The 20,368-nt window shown below is 51.6% G+C and overlaps 7 protein-coding genes across 7 annotated transcripts; 2 read left to right on the top strand and 5 right to left on the bottom strand.

Annotated features, from left to right (window-relative positions):
- Positions 1–177: 177 nt before the first annotated feature.
- BJX68DRAFT_229778 (uncharacterized protein) lies at positions 178–2,973 on the bottom strand. Its single transcript, XM_071039101.1, has 5 exons — positions 2,402–2,973; positions 2,213–2,338; positions 1,852–2,139; positions 782–1,774; positions 178–725 (listed from the first exon to the last, which is right to left on the bottom strand). The coding sequence occupies exons 1-5, from the start codon at positions 2,738–2,740 to the stop codon at positions 195–197; spliced, it is 2,277 nt and encodes a 758-aa protein (XP_070902809.1). The 5' UTR covers positions 2,741–2,973; the 3' UTR covers positions 178–194.
- Positions 2,974–3,021: 48 nt separating this feature from the next.
- BJX68DRAFT_193884 (DHHC family palmitoyltransferase) lies at positions 3,022–5,033 on the bottom strand. Its single transcript, XM_071037444.1, has 2 exons — positions 4,538–5,033; positions 3,022–4,482 (listed from the first exon to the last, which is right to left on the bottom strand). The coding sequence occupies exons 1-2, from the start codon at positions 4,734–4,736 to the stop codon at positions 3,107–3,109; spliced, it is 1,575 nt and encodes a 524-aa protein (XP_070902808.1). The 5' UTR covers positions 4,737–5,033; the 3' UTR covers positions 3,022–3,106.
- Positions 5,034–5,387: 354 nt separating this feature from the next.
- Positions 5,388–7,037, bottom strand: BJX68DRAFT_263471 (rhomboid family membrane protein; the record flags this gene model as incomplete). The annotated part of the gene is made up of 3 exons (XM_071044698.1): positions 5,388–5,447; positions 5,504–6,483; positions 6,548–7,037. The coding sequence occupies 3 exons, from the start codon at positions 7,035–7,037 to the stop codon at positions 5,388–5,390; spliced, it is 1,530 nt and encodes a 509-aa protein (XP_070902807.1).
- A 951-nt stretch (positions 7,038–7,988) lies between these two features.
- On the bottom strand, positions 7,989–8,892 carry BJX68DRAFT_193829 (serine palmitoyltransferase small subunit family protein). The gene is made up of 2 exons (XM_071037443.1): positions 8,223–8,892; positions 7,989–8,156 (listed from the first exon to the last, which is right to left on the bottom strand). Exon 1 carries the CDS (start codon positions 8,787–8,789, stop codon positions 8,343–8,345), a length of 447 nt encoding a protein of 148 aa, XP_070902806.1. The 5' UTR covers positions 8,790–8,892; the 3' UTR covers positions 7,989–8,156; positions 8,223–8,342.
- Positions 8,893–10,618: 1,726 nt separating this feature from the next.
- On the bottom strand, positions 10,619–12,924 carry BJX68DRAFT_193803 (uncharacterized protein). Its single transcript, XM_071037442.1, has one exon. The coding sequence runs from the start codon at positions 12,830–12,832 to the stop codon at positions 10,652–10,654; it is 2,181 nt and encodes a 726-aa protein (XP_070902805.1). The 5' UTR covers positions 12,833–12,924; the 3' UTR covers positions 10,619–10,651.
- Positions 12,925–14,656: 1,732 nt separating this feature from the next.
- Positions 14,657–17,460, top strand: BJX68DRAFT_229769 (ankyrin repeat-containing domain protein). The gene is made up of 3 exons (XM_071039100.1): positions 14,657–14,817; positions 14,869–15,263; positions 15,322–17,460. Exons 1-3 carry the CDS (start codon positions 14,761–14,763, stop codon positions 17,432–17,434), a joined length of 2,565 nt encoding a protein of 854 aa, XP_070902804.1. The 5' UTR covers positions 14,657–14,760; the 3' UTR covers positions 17,435–17,460.
- A 123-nt stretch (positions 17,461–17,583) lies between these two features.
- Positions 17,584–19,789, top strand: BJX68DRAFT_229768 (uncharacterized protein). The gene is made up of 3 exons (XM_071039099.1): positions 17,584–17,960; positions 18,027–18,569; positions 18,619–19,789. The coding sequence occupies exons 1-3, from the start codon at positions 17,613–17,615 to the stop codon at positions 19,714–19,716; spliced, it is 1,989 nt and encodes a 662-aa protein (XP_070902803.1). The 5' UTR covers positions 17,584–17,612; the 3' UTR covers positions 19,717–19,789.
- The last annotated feature ends 579 nt before the right edge of the window (positions 19,790–20,368 follow it).

Genomic DNA, 20,368 nt, shown 5'->3' with positions numbered 1-20,368 from the left:
TAAGACGACGACACAACAAGCCCGATACTCTCAATTACAGGTGACTTAATGCCGAAATGAAGACCGACAACCCTCTCACCGCGTCCTACATACGAGTCCCGCCTATAGCCCTCACTGGATGCATCCAGCCAACCGAGACTCAGCTTTCGATTCTTAGACGTTATGAACTATAGTCACAACGGATGTTAGCCTTTTCATAATGCCAGACCATATAGCACAGGGGAAAACCTGACCTCAATACCATGAAGCACATTAGGTGTCGCCCTGCTCCGATTACTGTTGAAGTAACAAATGAGCTTCGTAATCGCCTCTTTCGCCTCCACATCGAACGTCGCAACCTCTTTCAAATAGTGAAATCCGGGGTCACCCTCATCTTTATGCACGACTTCGTGACTCCCATCTGCAAAGTCAATTCGGAACCCCCCGAATTCTTTGTTCTGGCCCAGCGGGTAGAATGTCTGTATGGATGCAATCTGGCGATCTCGGAGATCGATGTATTGCGCTGGGTTCTCGAGGATTGGCGGGTCAAAGGGGGAGATGTTCCGAAGGGGGAAGCCTAATATGCCGTGGCGGATCCGGAGTTGAATGTCTTTATTCGAGAGAGGGATGTAGTTGGAGTACCAGCGGGTGTATATGTCTAGATTTAAGATGGTAGGGGCGACTGTTGGGGGAGCCCTGTTAATGACGTCGGCAGTTAAGATGCCAAATTGCGTAATAGAGGTGTTCTGTGGTAGTAAGTAATTTGCGTGTAGAAAGAAGGAGATGAAAGTAGAGGACGAACGCTGTACTGTCCGGCGATGCCTACTATTGTCGCATCCGGCTGTGTCTTTGCTGGACGAAAGACGTGGACGATATCCCCCTCCGCCCATCTTCCCAGTTTGACGCAAGCCCGATAATCATCATCGGCAGACAAGAGACCCAACCCACGGATTGCTCGATGTTTGTCTTTTGATCGGGATGCTGATCCCAGCGATAATACGATCCCAGTGATGACAAGGTCCTGGGGAAGCGCAATGCTTTGCATACCGGCACCCCGATTCCCAAATAGTCGGCCAGCAGTCTCGCCTTTCAGCTGCCATTCAATCCCAACAACTGACATCTGCTCCGAAAAATAAACCGTGAGGCTGCGGAGAGGAGGCTGGTCCAGAGTCGTCGGGCGAAAGTAGGTCTCTCTATTAACCAGCTTCCCCCTTTCTCTCAGTTCAGGCTGACGGATACGTGCAATTCGAGAGCTGGTCAACGCTTCAAGCTCGCGTGACACATATCCCGATTCCTTTCTCCCTAGATCCATGACCTCGAGGATGCCTTCACAGCACGTCCATATCCGGCGACGATTCTTCAACGATAACCAGGTTTCGTATCGAGCATTGCGGCCATTTGGAGGTGCAGCACCAGCCTTCTTCAATAGTTTTAGCAAATTTTGGTAGTCGACTCTTCCGGTTTCCTGTGATATACTCGTAAGCAGTGATGGCCGTACAGCCCACGGTATATCAGTGAAGATCCGGGATTTCCAGAACGATTGTGGTAAGCCGGCAGAAGACGCACATAGAACGCGGCTGCTGAGGAATGAGTTTAGAACGGACTTCGCGGGGAGCAGCTCCAGTATCATGTGGTGCACTTCTATAGGGAGCCTCGCGAATGGATCATCTGAGACAGCGATAGGAGTGTATCCGCCTAAGCGTAGAGATCCCGGTTCCAAGTCAGGATTCCGTTTCGTGGATTCACGGACAAGCTCAGAAAAACCACCGTCCTTATGCGGGTCTGCGACTAGCCACTGAGTCAGGGCGCTGTCAGCCATACACAAATAGCTTCCTGTCGATGCCTCGAGGGTTCCAGCAAAGATATACACACCTCGTACCCTGGAACAGGAACCCACTCCTGCTCCGCAAACTCCTCAGTTCCACCATACAACCTTTCGTCGCCCCAGTCGATGTAGATATCGTTCTGGTCTGCGAGCTTACCCAGCATAGTCCGGTACAAGCGCTGATGGTCCAGCCGCCCATCCTCCGGCCGTGTAATTGAAAACACGAAATGCAGCATATTCCAGCATTTCGAGTGAAGCATGAACCCATCCTGGTTAGGGTAGTAGTCTTCGCCTGTCCTGGAGATTGAAAGGCCGTCATAGGCATCGTAGCTGCCCTAAATACCTAATCAATCTTTTGACTCTCCCAAGATCAGATTGGAAACGGGTAGAAGTTTCGAAGTCACTTACACAATGCGTTATATAACAGTCGCCTGGATTGACACCCGAAGGATACCGTGACGGTGCATCTTCATCTTCCTCCCCACTCTCATCGTCGAATCCTCTCATACGCAGCATGCAAGCTTCGGAAAGCCACTAAGCGCATATGTTAGTTTATTGGACCTGAACCTGTTCAACCGGCCAGGGAAAACAACGTACCTCAACATCCCCCTCCGCCAAAATATCCCCCCAATAACCCCTCCTGTAGTTACAGTACGAGTCGTGTCGAGCGAGATCTTCTTCGCTGTTTGGCTCTACCATTGGATCATCTTCTCCTTCTTCTTGACTATTCTGCGCTCGGTCTCCGTCGACAATGTCGTCGTCTTCATCACTTCCATCACCTTCGTCATTTGCAGCCCCGCCCTCGTAGTCACAATCACAATCGTCATCAAAACAGACGTCCGCCATCTCACCGGGCTGCAACATCGAGCGCTTGCGGAGCTCCCAGTCGGAGAGTGGGCCTGCGCAGATGTTGCAGTAGAAGGTTATCTTGCCCATTCTGTTCCGCGATATTTGTTGTGAAGCAAGTATAGGCGTCTGGATTGAGCAGTGGTAAACAATTAATGAGCGCGAATTCCCGAAACTGAGGGAAAGGAAGGAAGGGACGAAGGCTTGAAGGTCAGGAGAAAAGCTTAGGTAGGGATCTACCCGGTGTGAGGAGAAGCCTGGAGGAATACGAGGTCGAAATTAGTGGGTGACAGTGATTGGTAGCCAGGCTGCAAGCAGGCACACCGAGAGCGTTGAGCCTCCAACAAGACTGGGAATCTAGTATCGCTTCCGTTCAGGTGGCATCTTGAATTGATTAATCATATATATTCATTAAGAAAGTGGCCAAGGCGCCTATACCCATAATCGTGCCATGCATTAATCCCAATCGCGCCATTCATCCTCTCTGGTCCCATGTTTCCCCATTCCCGCTTCTACTATCCCCGTACTAGACGCAAGCGAGAAATCCTGATTTGCGTCAGAATCATCCCCATAATCAATCTCCCCAGGTCTTGGTCTCGGCGACATCGGTGGCAGCGTCTTCATTGATACCCCCGTCGGTGGCCGCTCGGGGTCCCTAATACCACCTCCTGCAGCCAAAACTCCCAGCGGTTGATCGGGCGTCCAGCCCTGCGGCAGCTCCGAGCCGAGCCATGCGGCGCGGCTAGTGTTCATGTTTCGCATGTACATGTCACGTTCATTCTCGCGCTGTTCGGCGATGACTTGCTCGCGTCGCTCGCGGACGCGTTCTTGCGCTTCGAGGAATTTCGGGCTCGGCTCCCAGACCCAGCCGTCGCCGGTTGTTGTGGGGATGGGGACGAACCAGAGGAGGGGGCGGTCGCCGAAGAGGTGGAGGAGGTTCCGGCGCCAGCCGAGGTCGAATGCGTTGGGCATCTTTTCGTTGTCGAGTTCGGCAAGGTAGTCTTGATATCGGTCATGTTCGCGTTGACGCTCTAGGTCTGCGTAGGACCGGGATAGGGCTTGCTGTGCGGGTGTCATGTTCTCAATATCCGGAGTTTGGTCTTCGCCTTCTTCCGGGCGCGTTACTCCCGGTATGGCATTCGCGTGTGCGTCGAGGATTTGATTGCCGTAGCTTTGTAGTCGCCCGCCAAGTCCTTCCCGGTGCTCGTTATTGAGCTCGCGGCGAGGGCGGTCCAGCGCCCTTCGCAACGGTGAAACATAGCGTGTTTTCTCTAAGCACTCGATCGTGGTCAAACCACGAACAGCAAGGCTGATGTGCCAAGCCGTGAAGCCCGTTAGAACTATCCCGATAATACCCCCTAGAATCGAGAGCAATACCACATTCACCGGCAGAATTCCATCCATATAGTGCGTCTCATTGAAGACCTCTGTCCAGATCCAAGTCGCCGCCACCGCGAAATCCACCCAGCAAAACAGCGATGTATATATCAGAAAAAGCAGAAACGCTTTGTAGTTGTACATTCCCACGCAGGTAGCAAGCCATGGACAATGGTGATCCATCTTCAAGACGCATCGCTTACACGTCGAACAGTGGTGCGCCCGATCCGGCTTCGGGCACTGGCATTTCTTGCAGAATCGAGATCCGCCCGTGGAGTTCACCGTGTATGAGGTATATTCTGGTAGCTCAGTGATCGGCAAAGCGCTGTATTGATGCCGGCTATTCCCTCGAGACCGGCCAAGGAGGGGTGACCCGGGGTCCGTGAAGACGGCGGTTGTGTAGGAGATATTGAGACATAGGTAAAGGACGACTCCGAGGATCGAGCTTGGTAACCCTAGAGAAAGCGATCGTAAGCACAGGCACACCCGTTGGAGTTTTGGGTATCATACCGATCCAAGGACTATCTGACGGTCGCAAGCCCACGCTCGCTTCGACATATACCGCCCATGTCGTCAAGCTATAAACAAAGGCGAGCGGGAAGTAGGTCGCGGCTACGCAGCAGTACCGTTCGCAGCGCAGGGCCCATGCCTTGGGCCGGTGCTTTGGGAATGAGGGTGACGAGGGCTCCGACATGGCCAGAGTGGCCATCACAGTATTATGGGTTTAACCAGTCGCTAATTGCAGCAAGATCTCAGGGTCGTGGTTCAACAAGGGCGCACTATCATTGCGGGAAGCGCATTCTCGGGATCGAGCGGCGTTGGATGTTTAGGCACCGACCAGAGAGAGGTTGGAAAAGTGGGATATAGCGCGCAAAGACGAGAGATAGAACGATGATCGAGCAGATAAAAGGCTAGATGCAAGACTGAAAATTCCAGGTTCTCTAGGGAGCGGCGCGGAGCTCATGTCGATTCCCCAGGTCAAATCCAATTTGTGATCTGACGCCAGCGGCCGCGTCAGGAAATAATACAGCCACACAGCCACGCGGCTGAGGCACCCGAAATAGACTCCGCAGCATACGTCTTACAGTTTTTTTAAGATCACCACTTTGATGAATGTTGCCTGGAAAGTTCATCATGTATTAGTCCTCGATTAAACCGGGACTATATTGATTCGTCATATATACAATCGTAGGACAGTCGCTGTCCTGGACGCAGAGTTACCAATCCCATTTAAACGCCCAAAAATGTGGCTGCGAAACAGAATAAATGATACCAACCAGTGACTATAGGTCTACTAGTGTCGAATATGGTAGATAACGATAATTCAAGTAGATATGAGGAGAACAATAGCAGCACGCTTCTAGTTGGAGTCACTACTGCTCTGGAACAGATTCCCTTGGTCACACCAGCCGTTGACAGGCTATTGGAAGTAAACGTTAGCCATGATTCAAGAGGATAATAGAGAGGAAAACTCACCAGGCAACTGAATCTGTAACACCAGGAACAGTTCGAGCTCGGGTACTTGTAAAAGTTCACAATGAGCAGGATGAAGCCGACCAAGACAGCGACCAAAGCACCGAGACGAACCAGCCACCATGCCCACCACAAGGGTTTCCGGCCGGCAAAGAAGCCCTTGGGACTGTATTTGCCGAACTTGGAATCAGATGGCACCTTTGTTGGGTCGGGCTGGGCGTTTTCAGAGGCAACACCGCCGCTCATCGCCACGTACGGGCTGCGAGCAAGTCCAATTCGCTCACGGAGCGCGTTGGGAGATCTCATGATGCAGAGTCCGAGGGCAAGTCCCATGGTGAACCCTCCAAGATGGGAGAAATTGTCCAGACCAGGAAGCAGGCCGAGAACGAAGGATATAGCGATACCAAGGACCATGATGATAAGCTCCACCCAGGGGTTCTGACGCTCGTTCCATGTGTACAAAAGATCCAGGACAAAGAGCGCGAGGATGCCGAAAAGAGCACCAGAACAGCCTGTGGACGCTTCACCCTGACCGGCGTAGTTACCTCCAAGTACAAATCCCCAAATACCGCTGCTCAGGTAAACCAGCAAATAGCGCCACCAGCCAATCGTCCGCTCCATGTCTGCTCCCATTGTCATCTGCACAAGCAGATTGAATCCAATATGTATGAAACCGCTGTGTAGGAACATAGGGATGATGAAGCGGAACCACTGGTTGGGCTCGGGCTTGTCATCGAGGGAACCGTTAGGGTGTGGGTTGGGAACGCCGTCGAATCCGCATAGCTCGGACAATGTGCAGTCCGAGTCCGTAGTCGTAGCGTTGGGACAAGGGAAGTTGACTTGTTGTGTAGCATTCTGCACCCCAGGTACGTTCTTCATGCAAGGTGTATATCTCGCACCCATGTTGATCTGAACGTATGCAGATGGGCCAATCATGGGGTTAAACTGAGGCTTGGTCTGAACGGGCGTTCCTGTAAGTTGCCCTACAAGTTAATCCGTTAGCACTTGTCCTTGCATTTGCATTTCCTGAAATGCCCGAGAACCTACCACTCTTCACCAACTCAACAATAAACACAATGATCTGAGCGACCGTTAAAATATACGTAACATACGCAATCTTCTTCTTCCAGAATGGCTGCTTCTGCCTGTGCGCACGAGGAGCTTGAGGCTCCATCATCCCAGGGTCCGGCGCGTAATGAGTCGGTTGCTGCATCCAGTTATTCTGAGGAGGTTCATTGGCGTAGGGGTGATCGTTCGAGTACGGATTCGGTGACTTCAAGGGGATATTCTCGGAATACTGATCGTGTTCATTCATCCTCCCCCCAGCAACGTATGCTCCATTGTCCGAGCCGATGGATTGTTGGCTGTAGCGGGAGTGATGAGGGTCAGAGTCTGGTGTTTGCTGGTAAGGACCGGCGTTATATCCCGCTGGACTTGGACGTGGTGAGACCCGATTGAATGGGTCTGTGGCATGGTCCGGATGTTCGTATGCGGGAGGGTTGTTGTACGCGCCGTTGTAATAGCCTTGCGCGGCCATCTTGAAGATCGCGGAAGTGCTGGACGGGCGGCAAGGGATGGGGGGATCTCGGGGGTTCGTTCCACCTCAAACAAGAGCGTTTTGAGAGGATATAGTGTCCGATAACAAACTATGTGAGTGAGATTGAGATCGGGATCGCGTTTCTGCCGGTCGATGTACAAACGCCTCGATCGCGTACGATGGCAGGGGCCTCAGGAGCTGGAATCAACAACTCCCGAGGTTCCAAGTGATGGGACCTGATCCGGATAAACGAGAGGCACCACGTGAAACGTGGTAAGGCAAGGTTGAGGGTGAGGAATAAGGAGTACAAGCAAGCGAATAACGAGAGCCCAGGTTATCAAAGATAATAAAGCGAGAGATGAAGAGGGGAAAATGCACGACAGAGAAAGAAATTGTTGTTGTGCTTGCGCGGCTTAGGCAGTCGTTTTGCGGACTATTTTTGGGGTGCCGATCGAGCAAGCTGCGTCAGCATCTTCGTTGGCGTCTAGTTATCGGCCAGCAAAATTTTGTACTTGTTTTGGAGCCAAATCTCAGGCGAGGAGACGACGGGTCAAATGATGCTAGTGATGCTATGCAAATGGCTGAGCAGACGTGGCTCATGCTGTCATCCAGACACGTTTTAATTTATTTTTATCGCGATCGTGCAAAGTGGCTGAGCACTTGAGGCTCATCCATCTTCAGCTAGACTGGGCTTGGCGACTGATGTCACGATATACTTCTCTAGGTAGATGTATTCAAGGTTCATTAAGCATTATTCGATCTCTAAGAATGATCATCGCCAGTCCAACATGGAGGATGCAGCTCTATACATCAACCAAAGTACAGGAACCCCAAAACAAACACTCCGGGAAGCATTCGATGCCCGACTCGGCCCTAGGATCCAAAAAAAAGACGGCGTGGAGTAAACAGACGTTCCTGCTTTTGATCAAGTACTCCACCTGGGAGACCATTCGAGCTTCGAGAACGCGGACGCATCGTGTATCATTATAATCGGTAGTCGTTCTCGCAAAATAGGCGGTCTTTCCCGTCAAATCATTAGTGACGAACTCGATTCGCCGTTTGTAAATGTAGAAAACCAAGAGCTCCAAACTCCAAAATGTAAAGAACAACAGGCGAGGTCTATGGAGAAGCGCTATGGTTAGCAAACAACATCGTACAACACATCCATCCAGTATCCAAGCTCACCTTTGTCATTATGCCCCGCGTCTGCATTATTTCAATTCAAGAAATGGTACCAAAAGAGGGGCGCCTACCCAGGTGGAAGATTCTAGAAGGCGGGTAGATCGTGCATTGGTGCAATGCATCTCATGGCACCGTTGAGTCGGCAAAACGTGGTATCGAGCCGCCGTGTGTATCCAAAATTCCGAATGCAGCTCCAACTTCCTCGCTGCTTTGGCCAGTCAAAAGCCAAACTAGACGAGAGAGCTTGTGGTAGAGCAACGCCGGGAAGTAGACGAGTGAAGCCCAGAAGAGAAGCGCGAGGACCACAAGCACAAACGTGTTCGCGACCAGTTTCTCGCCGGGAGTCATGACGTAGAGGCCAAACGTAACTTCATACCGGTAGTACTCCAGCCGGACGCGGTCCGTGGCCCGTTGTAAGACATTCCGCCGCGTCTTTGGCAGGGTGTGATTTCCGAACGATGTCGCGGTGGACATGGTGGAAGAGTATTTGCTGATCAGCTCATCGACTGCGGCTGGAGCACGGGAGGAGATGGTATGCGTTGAGGCCGCGGGCGTGTAGAAGGACTGCATCTCGGTTGCCGTTTCCGCGTTTAGATGAAATGGGTGAGACAGGACCTATCACAGGTCGCACCTCCCAAATTATCGCTTTTCTCTTGTGTACCTTTCTCCTTCCCGGATCATTGGCGAACTAACGGGCGTGTCTCCGAGTAACGCTGCGCGCTTCAGGGGATCACACTCGTGGTCGGAGATCAGAGACCGGGGTTCGTTGTATTCGGATGCGGCGGATTAGGGTTATAGCCAACCAGGGTGATATGCAGACGCGGATTCTAGAAGGTGACAGGGGCCAGAATCGGCTTTGCAAACGGCCGGTCCAAGAAACTTGTATGGAGGACTCTGAATGTCTGACCGGCGGAGACAATGCAGAAGTAAGCCGAAGCAGCCGAATATGTAGATCGATCGGCAGTCGCTATATAAGACCGGGGACAACGGAGCTAAAGGGCGCGGGACTTGGTGGACTTGTTGTACACCAAAACGTCTGAAGAGCAGACAGCGAAGCAGGGGGAAAGAGAGGAAGAAAAGGAAGTGGAGGTGAGGGCATCATGGACCTGATTGCAAATGGGGGCACGGAAAATCGGTAAGGCGCGGATGGGGGAAAACGCCTCGTGAAAATCAAGCATGATGCTCGATTTACTGTTCACGGAATAGCGGCAGGGACTAAGGCCTTGCTGATGGAGCCCCAGGCGAGAAAAACTCTCCGCTCAAGCTGGCCCAGCTCCAGCTGCTTGATTCTTAATGCTCGAGTCATCATTTTGCTGATTCAGTCCAATCATCAGCCGCAAACGGCAGCATGACTATGGCTCTCGGCTCTCCGGCAAGGCCCACATTCTCTCGCAGGTGGAAGAAATTTCTTCGGGTCTGCAAGTATATTAACTCATCTAATCATGACATCAGAGTCAATACCAGACGCCGTAGTCGCACCTGAATACTGAGATTGCATGATGTTGGGTTTGGATTGTGGTTGGTTTATGGTAGAAACCTCAATCTAACTTGGGTTGCCGATCGCGTTCTCCAGAAACTGGGTGCGACGGCGCCAGGAACCAAGCCTTATTCATCTTCATAGTGCATTAATGATCGGCACATCTCCGTCTGTGACTGGTCACAATCTCTTCAGGTTGCCTCTCCTGATTGCTGAAGACCTCGCAGTCTGGTGCGGTGTTTCCAAGTCACCGCAAAATACATTGGTCAAATATCATCGAATTGTCCAGGACATGAGAAATTCCGAAGCCATGGAAAACTTGGCATTGGGAATGTTTGCTTCAGCCCTGCCTGTGCCCGCAATTGCTCGGGCCGCAAGCCGAGACCACCCATGGTCCACATCGTCGTATTACTCTTTTGGAGGAATACGCTGGTAGTATACGCTCACGAGCCGGCGTCTGCACCGTCACCGCCATTGTTATTGTAACCATCTACTCCGTAGTATAAGTGTCTCTAAATAGCTAGAGGCAAAAGTTAAATGTGTTTTCGCGACCCATCAATTCCCCGCAACTCGCGGGATGGAGAGTTCAAGGTCAACGAAGGTATGGCTGGTTTGTGGCAGTGAGTAGATAGCTCCTCAGAGAGCGCAAAGACAGATTTATATATACAGCGCCAAGCAACATCACCGGCAAAAGAAGCCGTGGTCAAGTGGTCACCATCTTAGGAAAAAGTCACGCGGCTCAGTCGCCGACTCCGGAGTCACCAATTCGAGGGCTAAATTTCAAGTTTTTATGGACAAAACTCGGCCGCGCAAGTTGTACTGCAAGTACGACAAATACGGACATGATTCTAGATATTCAAGTAAAACGATTGATTGCTCATAGCAACTAACACAAACATACAAAAATAGACCCCGGTAGACTCTGTCGCTAGAGGTCAATTCAAACAGCTCGTTCTTAAGCGTCCCATTTCAGCTCATAAGAGACCACCTTGGTGCCTGTAACAGACAGGCGCAGTAAGTCACCCTCCTGCTTGAGGCCCGAATCGGTCTTACCCATGTAAGCCCAACCCAAAGGAGATGCTAGGTTGTGTCCTCCACGGCGGATACGGGGCAAGCCCTTGTTCTGCGAGGGATCAGAAAGCACGTCGCTCGTGCCGCTTGCGATTTCATGCCCATCACGCAAGAGGGTCCAGTTGCCCTTGCCGAAGACTCGGCCTAATGCAACATTGCCATGAACACCGTTTTCAAAAACCGCAACGTCGAAGAGCAGGGTGCGGCTCGAGGCGATATACACGGCACGGTAGACGTCGACGTTGAAGTCAACTTCGACAAGAGCGGGTTCGTCGTAGTGTGCACGGTTCTTCGCGCCCCAGGGATTCTCGTAGAGTCGTTTCAAGCCGTGCTTCACATTCAATCGCGTCAGCGGCAAAATGGCGTTCGAGAGAATGGGCGACACCATCACGTAGTTGTGATCCTTGTCCCAGAGCGTGTCGTTGCGAGGATACATCAGACCACCATTCTGGACTCGAGGGTTGAAGTGCTTGTCTGCGTAGGACAGTAGCCGATCCCTTGTCTCGTCATCGCCCATTTCTGTTGCCCACGCAGCGATCCAACCCCAAACTCCTCCGGTCGCGAGGTAGAGCTGATTTGTCTCCATGGTGTCGAGGGGCCCGACGTTCACAGACAGGGAACCGTCCGGTTTCGGGAACAAAAGTTCCTCAATGCGAGATTCGTAGTTCTTTTGAACCAGCTCGTGGTTCCAAGCATTCATCATGAAGCCCGTCCACGCTTCACCGCTACCACCAGGGACTGCGACAGGCATATTGAGGTGCGTCATGTAGAACGTGTTGAACACACCTTGATCGGTGATAATACCATCGCCTTTCGTTTCCCAGGCTTCCACATAACCCTTGGTGACCTCACCAGCGACATCACTATCTTCCTTCAAAGCATCGTTCAGGCGAAATCCGAGGATCGGAACCTGGTTGCAGACCTGATAAATACACCAGGGTTCGCAGGCCACACCCAGGTAGCCTTCCTTAACCATGTTCCGGTAAATCTGGTCATTCACCTTGTTTTGATCCCAGACAAACTCGTATCCCTCAGGGGGTCCCCAAAGGAAGACATTGTATTTGAACGTCAGCGCTCCCGGCTTTTGGTACCGATCGTCGTCGTACAGACTGTTGTACATGGCTGTCATAACCTGGAGGTAGGCTGAGTACATGATGTTGTCTGTCTCGATGGGGTCGAAAAGCATTGGCTTTGGTGGGGTGTGCATGGCACCTCCGCCTGTGCTTGCGTCGTGCCAGTAGAACCAGACATCCGGCTCGAGCATCTTCTTGATCATACGCTCCATGGTCTCTCTAAAGTATCCAGGGGCAGCTGGCAGACGATGAAAATGTGCGAGGGACAGAGCATAGTACATGAATGCCAGTTGGTAACGGTATGCACCAAACCCGTCGTTGAGGTCAGATGCGCCCATCATATTGGCCCAGTCACCCTTCAGCTGCCGTGCCAGGTTGCCGATATGTCTGATAGACTGGACCATCTTGACATCCAGAGGCTTCAGACTCTCCTGCTCGTATTCAACTTTGCCAGTGCTGGGTGGTTCGGGTACACCTTCGCTAGGAGCGTCTGGTCCATTCTTGATTTTATCCAGAACTCGCCCGGTGACAACTTTAGAAGTGAGAACATCATTGAAGTGGTCGACAATGTAACCTTCCATGTCCAGAAGGTAAGTGATAGCTGTGTGAGGGACGACGTAGCCTCCGAGGGCATTCGCATCATGCTTGGCCTTGGCGAAGACATGGAACTCCTTGCGCGCGGAGTCAATCTGCTCCTTGGTTCCAGTTAGGCCAATGAACTTGGGAAATCTCTTGGTGATGAAGTTTTTCATAACACCGGGGGTGTCACGGGCAGGGTCGACGGAGATATAATAAACATTGACCCTCTCGGCAGCCGGTCCAAGGCCTGCAAGAACGTCTGACAGACGCTTGAGCGCACGGGGACAGACGACGGCACAGTTGGTAAAGCCAAAAAAGACAAGAGAGTATTTTCCATGGAGATCTGAGTTTGTAAATGTCTGTCCCTCCTGGTTGACCAGCGAAAAGACTGGTCGTATGGAGTTGAAAGCCATGGTAAGATGGTGCTTTGAGCAAAGACAGTGAGATAAAGCAAAATGTTAGGTTTAAGAAAAATCGAACGGAGAAGACGATTCAGCAGAAATCAGAACCAGATCTGACTGATGGTTTGAAACTGATAGAGAATCACTGAGCGCGATACCCAATTTATAGCAGAGTCAAAGGCAGTCGACTGGGAGTATGAATGATAACGCGGTATTCTTACTCCGCATCCCATACTCCGTAAAAGCAATTCTGTCACAAGCTATCTTCAAGGTCGGCAAGCCTGATCATTCATATCCAATGAAACAGAAAACAGGTTGGCGGTTCAAGATTGTCCGGACTCCGCACAAACACATCATCGTACAGCCCAGGGTATCCCTGTCGCCCCGCATCGAGCAGCTTCTCTCGCTGAGGTGAAGGAAGTCATCGAGAATATGGAGCGTTTGGTGCCTGAGGACCATTGGTATACGGACATCGTGTGTTGTATACCCTTTCCAATGGGGCCTAAGATAGCACGGTGACTGACCAGGCGACACACTTCTGTTGCCATCGAGATATACATGGCAGGGAACGCGAGGACATCTCGTCCGTAATCGGCGTCAGCAGAAGACACCCCACTGCCTGGTTCAACGCGGGGTTTCAAACTGTGAATCGAAGATCGTTTTAGAAAACGCCAAAGAGAGTGTGATCGGGTCCACCGGATCAGAAAGTGGAAACACAATTTGTGGCGCCTGCATGGAGCTGCGGGAGGATCACTGCCGACTAGACACCTGCGTCTGTAGCTTCGTCAACCCTTAGCGCCGTACCAATGTGCTTACCACCATCATGCATATCTCAGCTTGAAAATGTCCACACCGGCAGCCCGCAAAGTTCGGTTTGTGCTCCTCTCACGGGTAACGGAAATTGAGAGGCTATTTCTCCGTCCACACCGGGGGTTCTTTGTCCTTAACTCCGGCCTTCTTGGCCTCCGGGTCCTTGCCTTCGTGCAGAGACTGGGGCATCACTCCGGCAATTATCTTCGAGAGCACCTCTGCTCGACATTCAGCGAAGTGGAATGGCTTCGCGAGACCAAAGCTTCGCAGGACAGCAAAAGCGGAATCATCGCCCGGTGATGATCCGACCACGGGGATATTTCGCGGACTTACGAAGTGTTTGGGTTAAATTTCTCGTCGAGTCGACGTCAGGAAAAGGACTGCCAAGGAGAATGCGGGGAAGCTTGATGCAACTCATGTCTCGCGAGGCACAGAACGAAGCATCAAAGACCACATAACTCAGCAACGGTTCCTTTTTATTGGATCAATAAGGCCAGGAGACTATCGCTGCTCTTGGGGAACCGTGCAATAACAATGGTTTGCCTAGCAGAAAACCGCCCCAAGTGGTCTTGGGAAGATGAGTGCAATCATCGGTTATGCATGTGCCGGGGCCGATTATATATCTCCGTCTCCGTGATATGCAACGATTTCCTCCACGGGAATGGTATGAGAGCTTGAGCTCTACCTGCTCTTCGGTCCAAATCCAAAGGCGCCTGGTTCTGAATTCAACGATGAATTAAGAAAATGCCATTTAAAGCGGTATACGCTGATGTTGTAACTGAGCTCGATTGGCACATGCTTGGCTGGGAATCGAGACAGATCAAGCGGTGCTGGATGGATAAAGCATCCGCAGCTGACTTTCAGCCAACCAATATCAACGATGCGACAGTGACTGATCGATCATTGCCGTTCTCAGAGAAGTTGGAAGTGGCCTCGCGAATCACTTCGGGCTGAAACTTTCTTTTTCTGCTGCCAATACGAACTAGAGCATCACAGAATCACGTGGCTCCAGGATAGGCTGGACACGAGATCCCCTCTTCACGGCATTCAGCTCCCCGAATAGAAATGGCAGTTGATTCCTCAGTGCTATTTCATAGAAAAAGGGTTGCTCGAATCAAGCAATACTCACGATGGATCCACTATCAATCGCTGCAACTGCAGCAGCTCTCAGAGCGTTATGTTTTGAGGTGAGCCTCCGCTCGAAATACCTTTAGATTGTGAAACCAACACTGTGATAGATCAACAGCTTCACAGACAGCATCATCCATGACAAGGTTCCAGATTCGGACCTCACGATTGCCGGGCTTGGTCGGGACCTTCAGAACACGGTCCTCGTCTTGGATGAGATAAACCGAACCTGGATGTCTCATTCGTCATCATTGATGATCCACCCAGCTGCAAGCTTCGGTATGTGGCCGAGTGTCCAGGGCGTGCTGGACAGTACCGGATTAGCGCTCCGGCAGTTGAAGAAGAAGATAGAGCCGATCGTGAATAGCGGTCGTGACCGTACGGTCTTCAAGGTCCATGCAAAGGCTTGGACCTTGGGTTTGAAAATACGAGCCATCTCAACATACCGCGGCTGGCTCGTGGCCAATTACTTGACTCTGAAAGTTGGTGCGACTATAATGAGAATGTGAGTATATTCCGGCGATATAACTGGCGCAGCTGAAGGCTAAGCGAACGTGAGTCAGGTGCATGAGCCTTCATGATGGGACAGCAATACAGCTTAAACACTCTCATCTTTCTGTATTGGATATCGAGATCAAGCAGCTCGAGGCAGGGATTGCGACTGCTAAGAAGCTATCTTTCGTGTCAAGCGAGGAGGATTCCGAAAGACATAGACTGCTGGTTTCTATGGAAGGCATGGCGAAGGCTGGATGGTCGTTTCATTCCTTCATGGCTACTTCTCCTTTACCTCAACCTGTAGTGCAAGAGCAAGATGGCCATAGTTCTGCGCCACCTCCTTCATACGCACAGGCCATGCAATCGGATGCTGACTCGGAGTCCGTTGATGACAGGCCTCAACCTTCACCTTACAATATCGCAGCTCGCACAGGCAATTTTGAAGAGATAAAAAGGCTTGTCTCGATCGGAGCAGATATACTTGCGACTGGCGAGATAGGGCAATCGCCCGCATACTCGGCTGCGGTGAGTGGACACACAGAGATTTTGAAGTATCTCATAGATCACGGAGCGGACTACACATCAGGAAACGAGCACGGGTTTACCCCTCTCAGCGCAGCTGCGACGTATGGCCACCCTGGCGCAGTAGTCCTCCTGATCGAGTACGGGGCAGATCCAAATCAACCCACAGTTGATGGACAAACACCAATCTACTCCGCAGCCAAAGAAGGGAAACTGAACACTGTCAAAGTGCTCGTGCAGCATGGAGTGGACAAATCAGAAGGATTACCGGACGGAAATTGGACCCCAATCCACATGGCGGCCCGAGGGAATCATTTGGACGTGGTACAGTACTTGTGCGAGCAGGGGGCGGATGTAGATCGACCTAATTCGACTGGATGGACGCCACTTATTTCCGCCTCTGACAAGGGCTATACGGCGGTGGCAGCTGTTTTGTTGGGCCATGGTGCCAATATCAACGCAACCGCGGATAGCGGAACAACACCTTTGTACACAGCAGCGAGTAACGGTCACGTCGAGACGGTGAAGCTCCTGCTCGACCGTGGAGCAGATCCCAATAAGGCTATGGGAGAGGAAAACTGGAGCCCGCTCGGCGCCGCGGCCGCAAATAGCTACGTCGAAGTGACGAGGTTGCTGCTCGCTGGAGGTGCAGACCATGCGATTGCAACCACAAAGGGTTGGACTCCCTTGAACTTGGCTGCTAGCAATGGATCTCTGGATAATGTGATGGCACTGCTCAAACATGGCGCGGATAAGTCTACCGCAAACAACGAACGGGAGACGCCGCTTTATAGAGCAGCATCTAAGGGCCATAACGAAATTGTTGACCTTTTCCTCGAGCTAGGTGCCGACCCCAACAAGGCAGCTGAAGATGATTGGACACCGCTGCATATTGCATGTTACCGTGGTTATATCAAGGTGGTTCAGTCTCTTCTTGCCTGTGGGGCGGACCTAACCATTCGCAACTCGGGAGGCCGGGCACCGCTGAGCTCTGCAGCTGAAAATGGTCATCTGGAGATAGTGAAACTGCTTCTGAGAAGGGGAGCGGACATTGGTCCTCGCAGTAACAATGGCTGGGTTCCACTAACTCTAGCGGCCTCGAACGGGCATACTGCGGTGGCGGAAGTCCTTCTTGACAGGGGAGCAGACATCGAAGCACGCGACGAAGCTGGGTGGACCTCGTTGGGAATTGCATCGCGAGAGGAATACACAGATACCATTAAGACACTTATTCGACGTGGTGCAAGCATCAATGCAACAAACAACACCAATTGGACTCCACTGCACGGAGCAGCTGGAAAGGGTAATCTGCAAGCGGCGACCGTCCTCCTAGAGAACGGCGCAGATATTTCGGCCAAGACGAACGCTGGGTGGACTGCCTTAGCGATCGCCGCATATAACGGCCGCACAAGCATGGTTCAATTCTTGCTTTCGTGGAGAGCGGACCCAAACGTTGCTCAGGAGAGTGGATGGACGGCTTTGCACTGTGCTTCTAACGAGGGACATATCGAGATTGTTCAAGCACTGTTGCGAGCGGGGTCAGACCAAACCTTGAAGACGGATCAAGGACAAACTGCGGTTGATCTTGCCGGGACTAAGGGACACAGAAAGATAGAGCAGATCCTAGTCGAATCTGGGATGCAGAAGCTTCGGTTCTAAATAGTTGTGTGTGTTTTATGAGAGTGTCAAGTTAATTATAGAATTGTTCCTGAGCAGCCAGTGATGTCATCTGCGGGGCACGCGTCGTGGACGCCAAGAGCAGGAGACCCTTCTTTTCTGGAGCTTGACCTCACCTTCATTCCCTCACCCCTTGCCATTGCAACTTTCTTCAATCAAGATGTCGTCTGTGAATCGATCGATCTCCATGGCCCAGGATGATCCTCTCATTCAGGCCCTCCCCCCGGCAACCGACTACCTCACCTACCTCACTTTGCTGGAGTACCAGCTAACCCCCGCTCGCCTACCGATCCTCCACAGACTGCTTCAAGATGAGACCTTAACAACGAATATCGGCTGGGACCTAGTAAAGATGCTACTTCCTATGCTCCCGGCATCTTCAGAGTGTCTTCAGGACGTGGCGCGGCTCGGAAATCCACGAGAAGTCATCCTACGAGTCTCAGATGCTTTAATGCACTTGCACCCCGCGGACGATGAAGTCGAGAACGAGGGCGAGGACAAGGGCGAGGTAAAAGACCTAGGGACACAACTTGCAGGCGTCGAGCTTAGTGCTGATAACAAGGGTGCTGCGGAGACCACATCCGTCCCTCTTCACGTGCTCCAATTCAATACACTCGTCGCAATGCTCTCGGTCCTCCACACTCGTATCCAGACAAAATCCCCAAGCCGATTCCTTGCGACATCCCTTCAGGCCGCCCTCGAAGCATATACCTCAATGCCAACGAATGAAACCACCCTTGCGCTCCTGGAATTCATGAGAGACGTTTCCCCCACGAAACGACCTCCGCCGCCTCCTAGAGCTCCAAGCGATTCGACCGTGCTCCGAGTCGCGGAAGCTTCTGCCCCAGATCCCGAAGCAGAGATTAGCTCGCCGAAGCCGGGTGTTAGCGAAGAGACATTGCTCATAAAGCGATTCTTGCAATTCGGCTTGATCGAGCTTCTGAAGTCGTACTTGTTGAGCTGCTCTGGTCCGATGGACCCAGGGATGTCGTGGGCCATCCGACTGCAAGAGAAATTCCAGCCTGAGACACGTATGCCTGGAACAGGCTCTCCTACAACTGTCTACACAGAGACTAAGCAGCTGGGAGAGAGGGACGCGATCATCGCGAAGATTACTGTAGGTACTCTGGATCTGTCTCAGAGATTCCGTACACTGACCTGAATAGGCACTCTCTCAAGACATTGGCTTGACCGATGCCGACCTTCTCCAAGTTGTCCTGCAATCACCCGAAACACAGCCACCGCCGTTGGATTTTGAAGAGCATCCCAAGAAAGTTGAGGACATTCCACTGGAAAGACATGGATCTTTGCTTCTACTCGCCGCCAGAGGTGCAGTCTCGCAACTGTTCTCGTCTGGGAAGCCTTCATTGATCCAAATTTATCCCGATCTGGCACGCATCTTCAACAACTTTGTCGGAAAGTTCTGCACATTAGACGAGGTGGCATTTGAACAGCCGCAGGTCTTACTAGACTCCCTGCTCGTGCTGACGATCCTATCCCTACAACAACCCGTCTACCCGCCTGCCGACGAAACTGAATTCATTGACTTCATCGTGTCGCTAACGGCCTGCACTGTTCGCCAAACTTACACCACCGTCCGGAGAGTCCCCGCAACAGTCATCCACAATAACCCCTCCCAAATCGCGCGGTTCAAAGTGATCCGTAAAGTCCTTGAAGACGACTACTATCGCACCCTCAAAGACCGCGCAATTGACTGGCTCAAGAACGAAATCCTGGCCGCAGCCAGAGACTCCACCACTAACATCTTCCTCAACCCCCACTACTTCTCCGTCCTCTTCCCCCTCCTCTACACCTCCCCAGTTCTAACACTCGACCTCACCACCGGCCCTGGCGACCTGGTAACCCCCTGGAATCGCTTCACACAAAGCGCCAGCCCCGCAATTCATTCCGCTTTAACCCTTTACTACATTCTGCTCTCCTCGCCGAACCTTCGAAAGGCTCTTCAACTCGAAAAAACCTATATCTACTTCCGCACCCGCTTCCTCGAACCACTCAAGGCTATCCTGGCGGCATTTACCGCTGACCTCCCCGCAAATGGCGGAGACGGGAAGATTGAGGCCGCTGTCGGCGAAGACATGATGAAGATTGGAATGGCACGGTCCGTAGAACTGGTTTCGCATCTCGTGAACCAGGTTGAAGATGTGGCGAGCGATGTCTTTGTTCTTGGAGACGCGGAGTTGCAGGAGCCGAGTGCGGATGACATTGCGAGAGTTGATGCGTTGAGGAGGGAGACGGAGGTTTAGGCACTCCTAGGATCATTTATCTCTGCTATTGATGGGAAGGACGCTCGATATGAATTTGTATGTTGGTTCTCCAGCGTTTGAAATGAAATGTTGAGAAAACGAGTTCGTCGTCGTTTTTAGGACTGGGGATTTTGGATTCGTAACTTCTTAGTGTTACGTTACACCTCATCTTACGCTTCGTAGCCGAACAACAAGGGATGAAGGAAAAGAAGGGAAAGTCTATGACGGCACCGTCAAGTTCGAACAGAACCCTTTAACTATGGTGAAATACCATGGAAGAAAGCTCGAGTGTTACCCCTCATCGAAGCCGAACCACAAACGAAAACACAACAAGATCGAGATAGCAACCACACCAAGTCCACATACACACCAGTCTACAGGCTACAACAACCTACGAGTGAAGAAAGGAAAAGACAAGTTTCGAGAAAGGTCCCATTGGATTCATTTAGCCGACCATATCTTAGTGCAGCAAGATAATAAGTACATTCGTAGTAGAGGAAAAGAAAAAACACGACCCCCAGTTCCCACTCAACCAAGCCAGGGTTTTCAACTCAAAGGGAAAACAAGAGAGAAAACAGACCATCTCCAAACCGCTTCTTGTCTGCCTAGGCGGAAAAAAAACTAACGTACAAGTTTTCCCACCAGAAGATAA

The sequence above is a fragment of the Aspergillus pseudodeflectus genome (assembly GCF_044049435.1).
Source record: "Aspergillus pseudodeflectus strain CBS 756.74 chromosome Unknown BJX68scaffold_7, whole genome shotgun sequence".
Classification (NCBI taxonomy): Eukaryota; Fungi; Ascomycota; class Eurotiomycetes; order Eurotiales; family Aspergillaceae; genus Aspergillus; species Aspergillus pseudodeflectus.
This window is presented reverse-complemented; position numbering and strand designations above follow the sequence as displayed.

What these genes read in the sequence shown, in the direction of transcription:
- BJX68DRAFT_229768 (XM_071039099.1), top strand. Translation starts at nt 17,613, where the DNA reads ATGTCGTCTGTGAATCGATCGATCTCCATGGCCCAGGATGATCCTCTC. An exon ending in AGGGCGAGGACAAGGGCGAG is followed by an intron (nt 17,961 to 18,026) that starts GTAAAAGACCTA and finishes GGTGCTGCGGAG; the next exon opens with ACCACATCCGTCCCTCTTCA. An exon ending in CGATCATCGCGAAGATTACT is followed by an intron (nt 18,570 to 18,618) that starts GTAGGTACTCTG and finishes TGACCTGAATAG; the next exon opens with GCACTCTCTCAAGACATTGG.
- BJX68DRAFT_229778 (XM_071039101.1), bottom strand. Translation starts at nt 2,740, where the DNA reads ATGGGCAAGATAACCTTCTACTGCAACATCTGCGCAGGCCCACTCTCC. An exon ending in TTCCTGTTCCAGGGTACGAG is followed by an intron (nt 1,775 to 1,851) that starts GTGTGTATATCT and finishes GCCCTGACTCAG; the next exon opens with TGGCTAGTCGCAGACCCGCA. An exon ending in GCATCGCCGGACAGTACAGC is followed by an intron (nt 726 to 781) that starts GTTCGTCCTCTA and finishes TTACTACCACAG; the next exon opens with AACACCTCTATTACGCAATT.
- BJX68DRAFT_229769 (XM_071039100.1), top strand. Translation starts at nt 14,761, where the DNA reads ATGGATCCACTATCAATCGCTGCAACTGCAGCAGCTCTCAGAGCGTTA. An exon ending in TCAGAGCGTTATGTTTTGAG is followed by an intron (nt 14,818 to 14,868) that starts GTGAGCCTCCGC and finishes ACACTGTGATAG; the next exon opens with ATCAACAGCTTCACAGACAG. An exon ending in GGTGCGACTATAATGAGAAT is followed by an intron (nt 15,264 to 15,321) that starts GTGAGTATATTC and finishes AACGTGAGTCAG; the next exon opens with GTGCATGAGCCTTCATGATG.
- BJX68DRAFT_193803 (XM_071037442.1), bottom strand. Translation starts at nt 12,832, where the DNA reads ATGGCTTTCAACTCCATACGACCAGTCTTTTCGCTGGTCAACCAGGAG.
- BJX68DRAFT_193884 (XM_071037444.1), bottom strand. Translation starts at nt 4,736, where the DNA reads ATGGCCACTCTGGCCATGTCGGAGCCCTCGTCACCCTCATTCCCAAAG. An exon ending in GTCAGATAGTCCTTGGATCG is followed by an intron (nt 4,483 to 4,537) that starts GTATGATACCCA and finishes CGCTTTCTCTAG; the next exon opens with GGTTACCAAGCTCGATCCTC.
- BJX68DRAFT_193829 (XM_071037443.1), bottom strand. Translation starts at nt 8,789, where the DNA reads ATGCAGTCCTTCTACACGCCCGCGGCCTCAACGCATACCATCTCCTCC.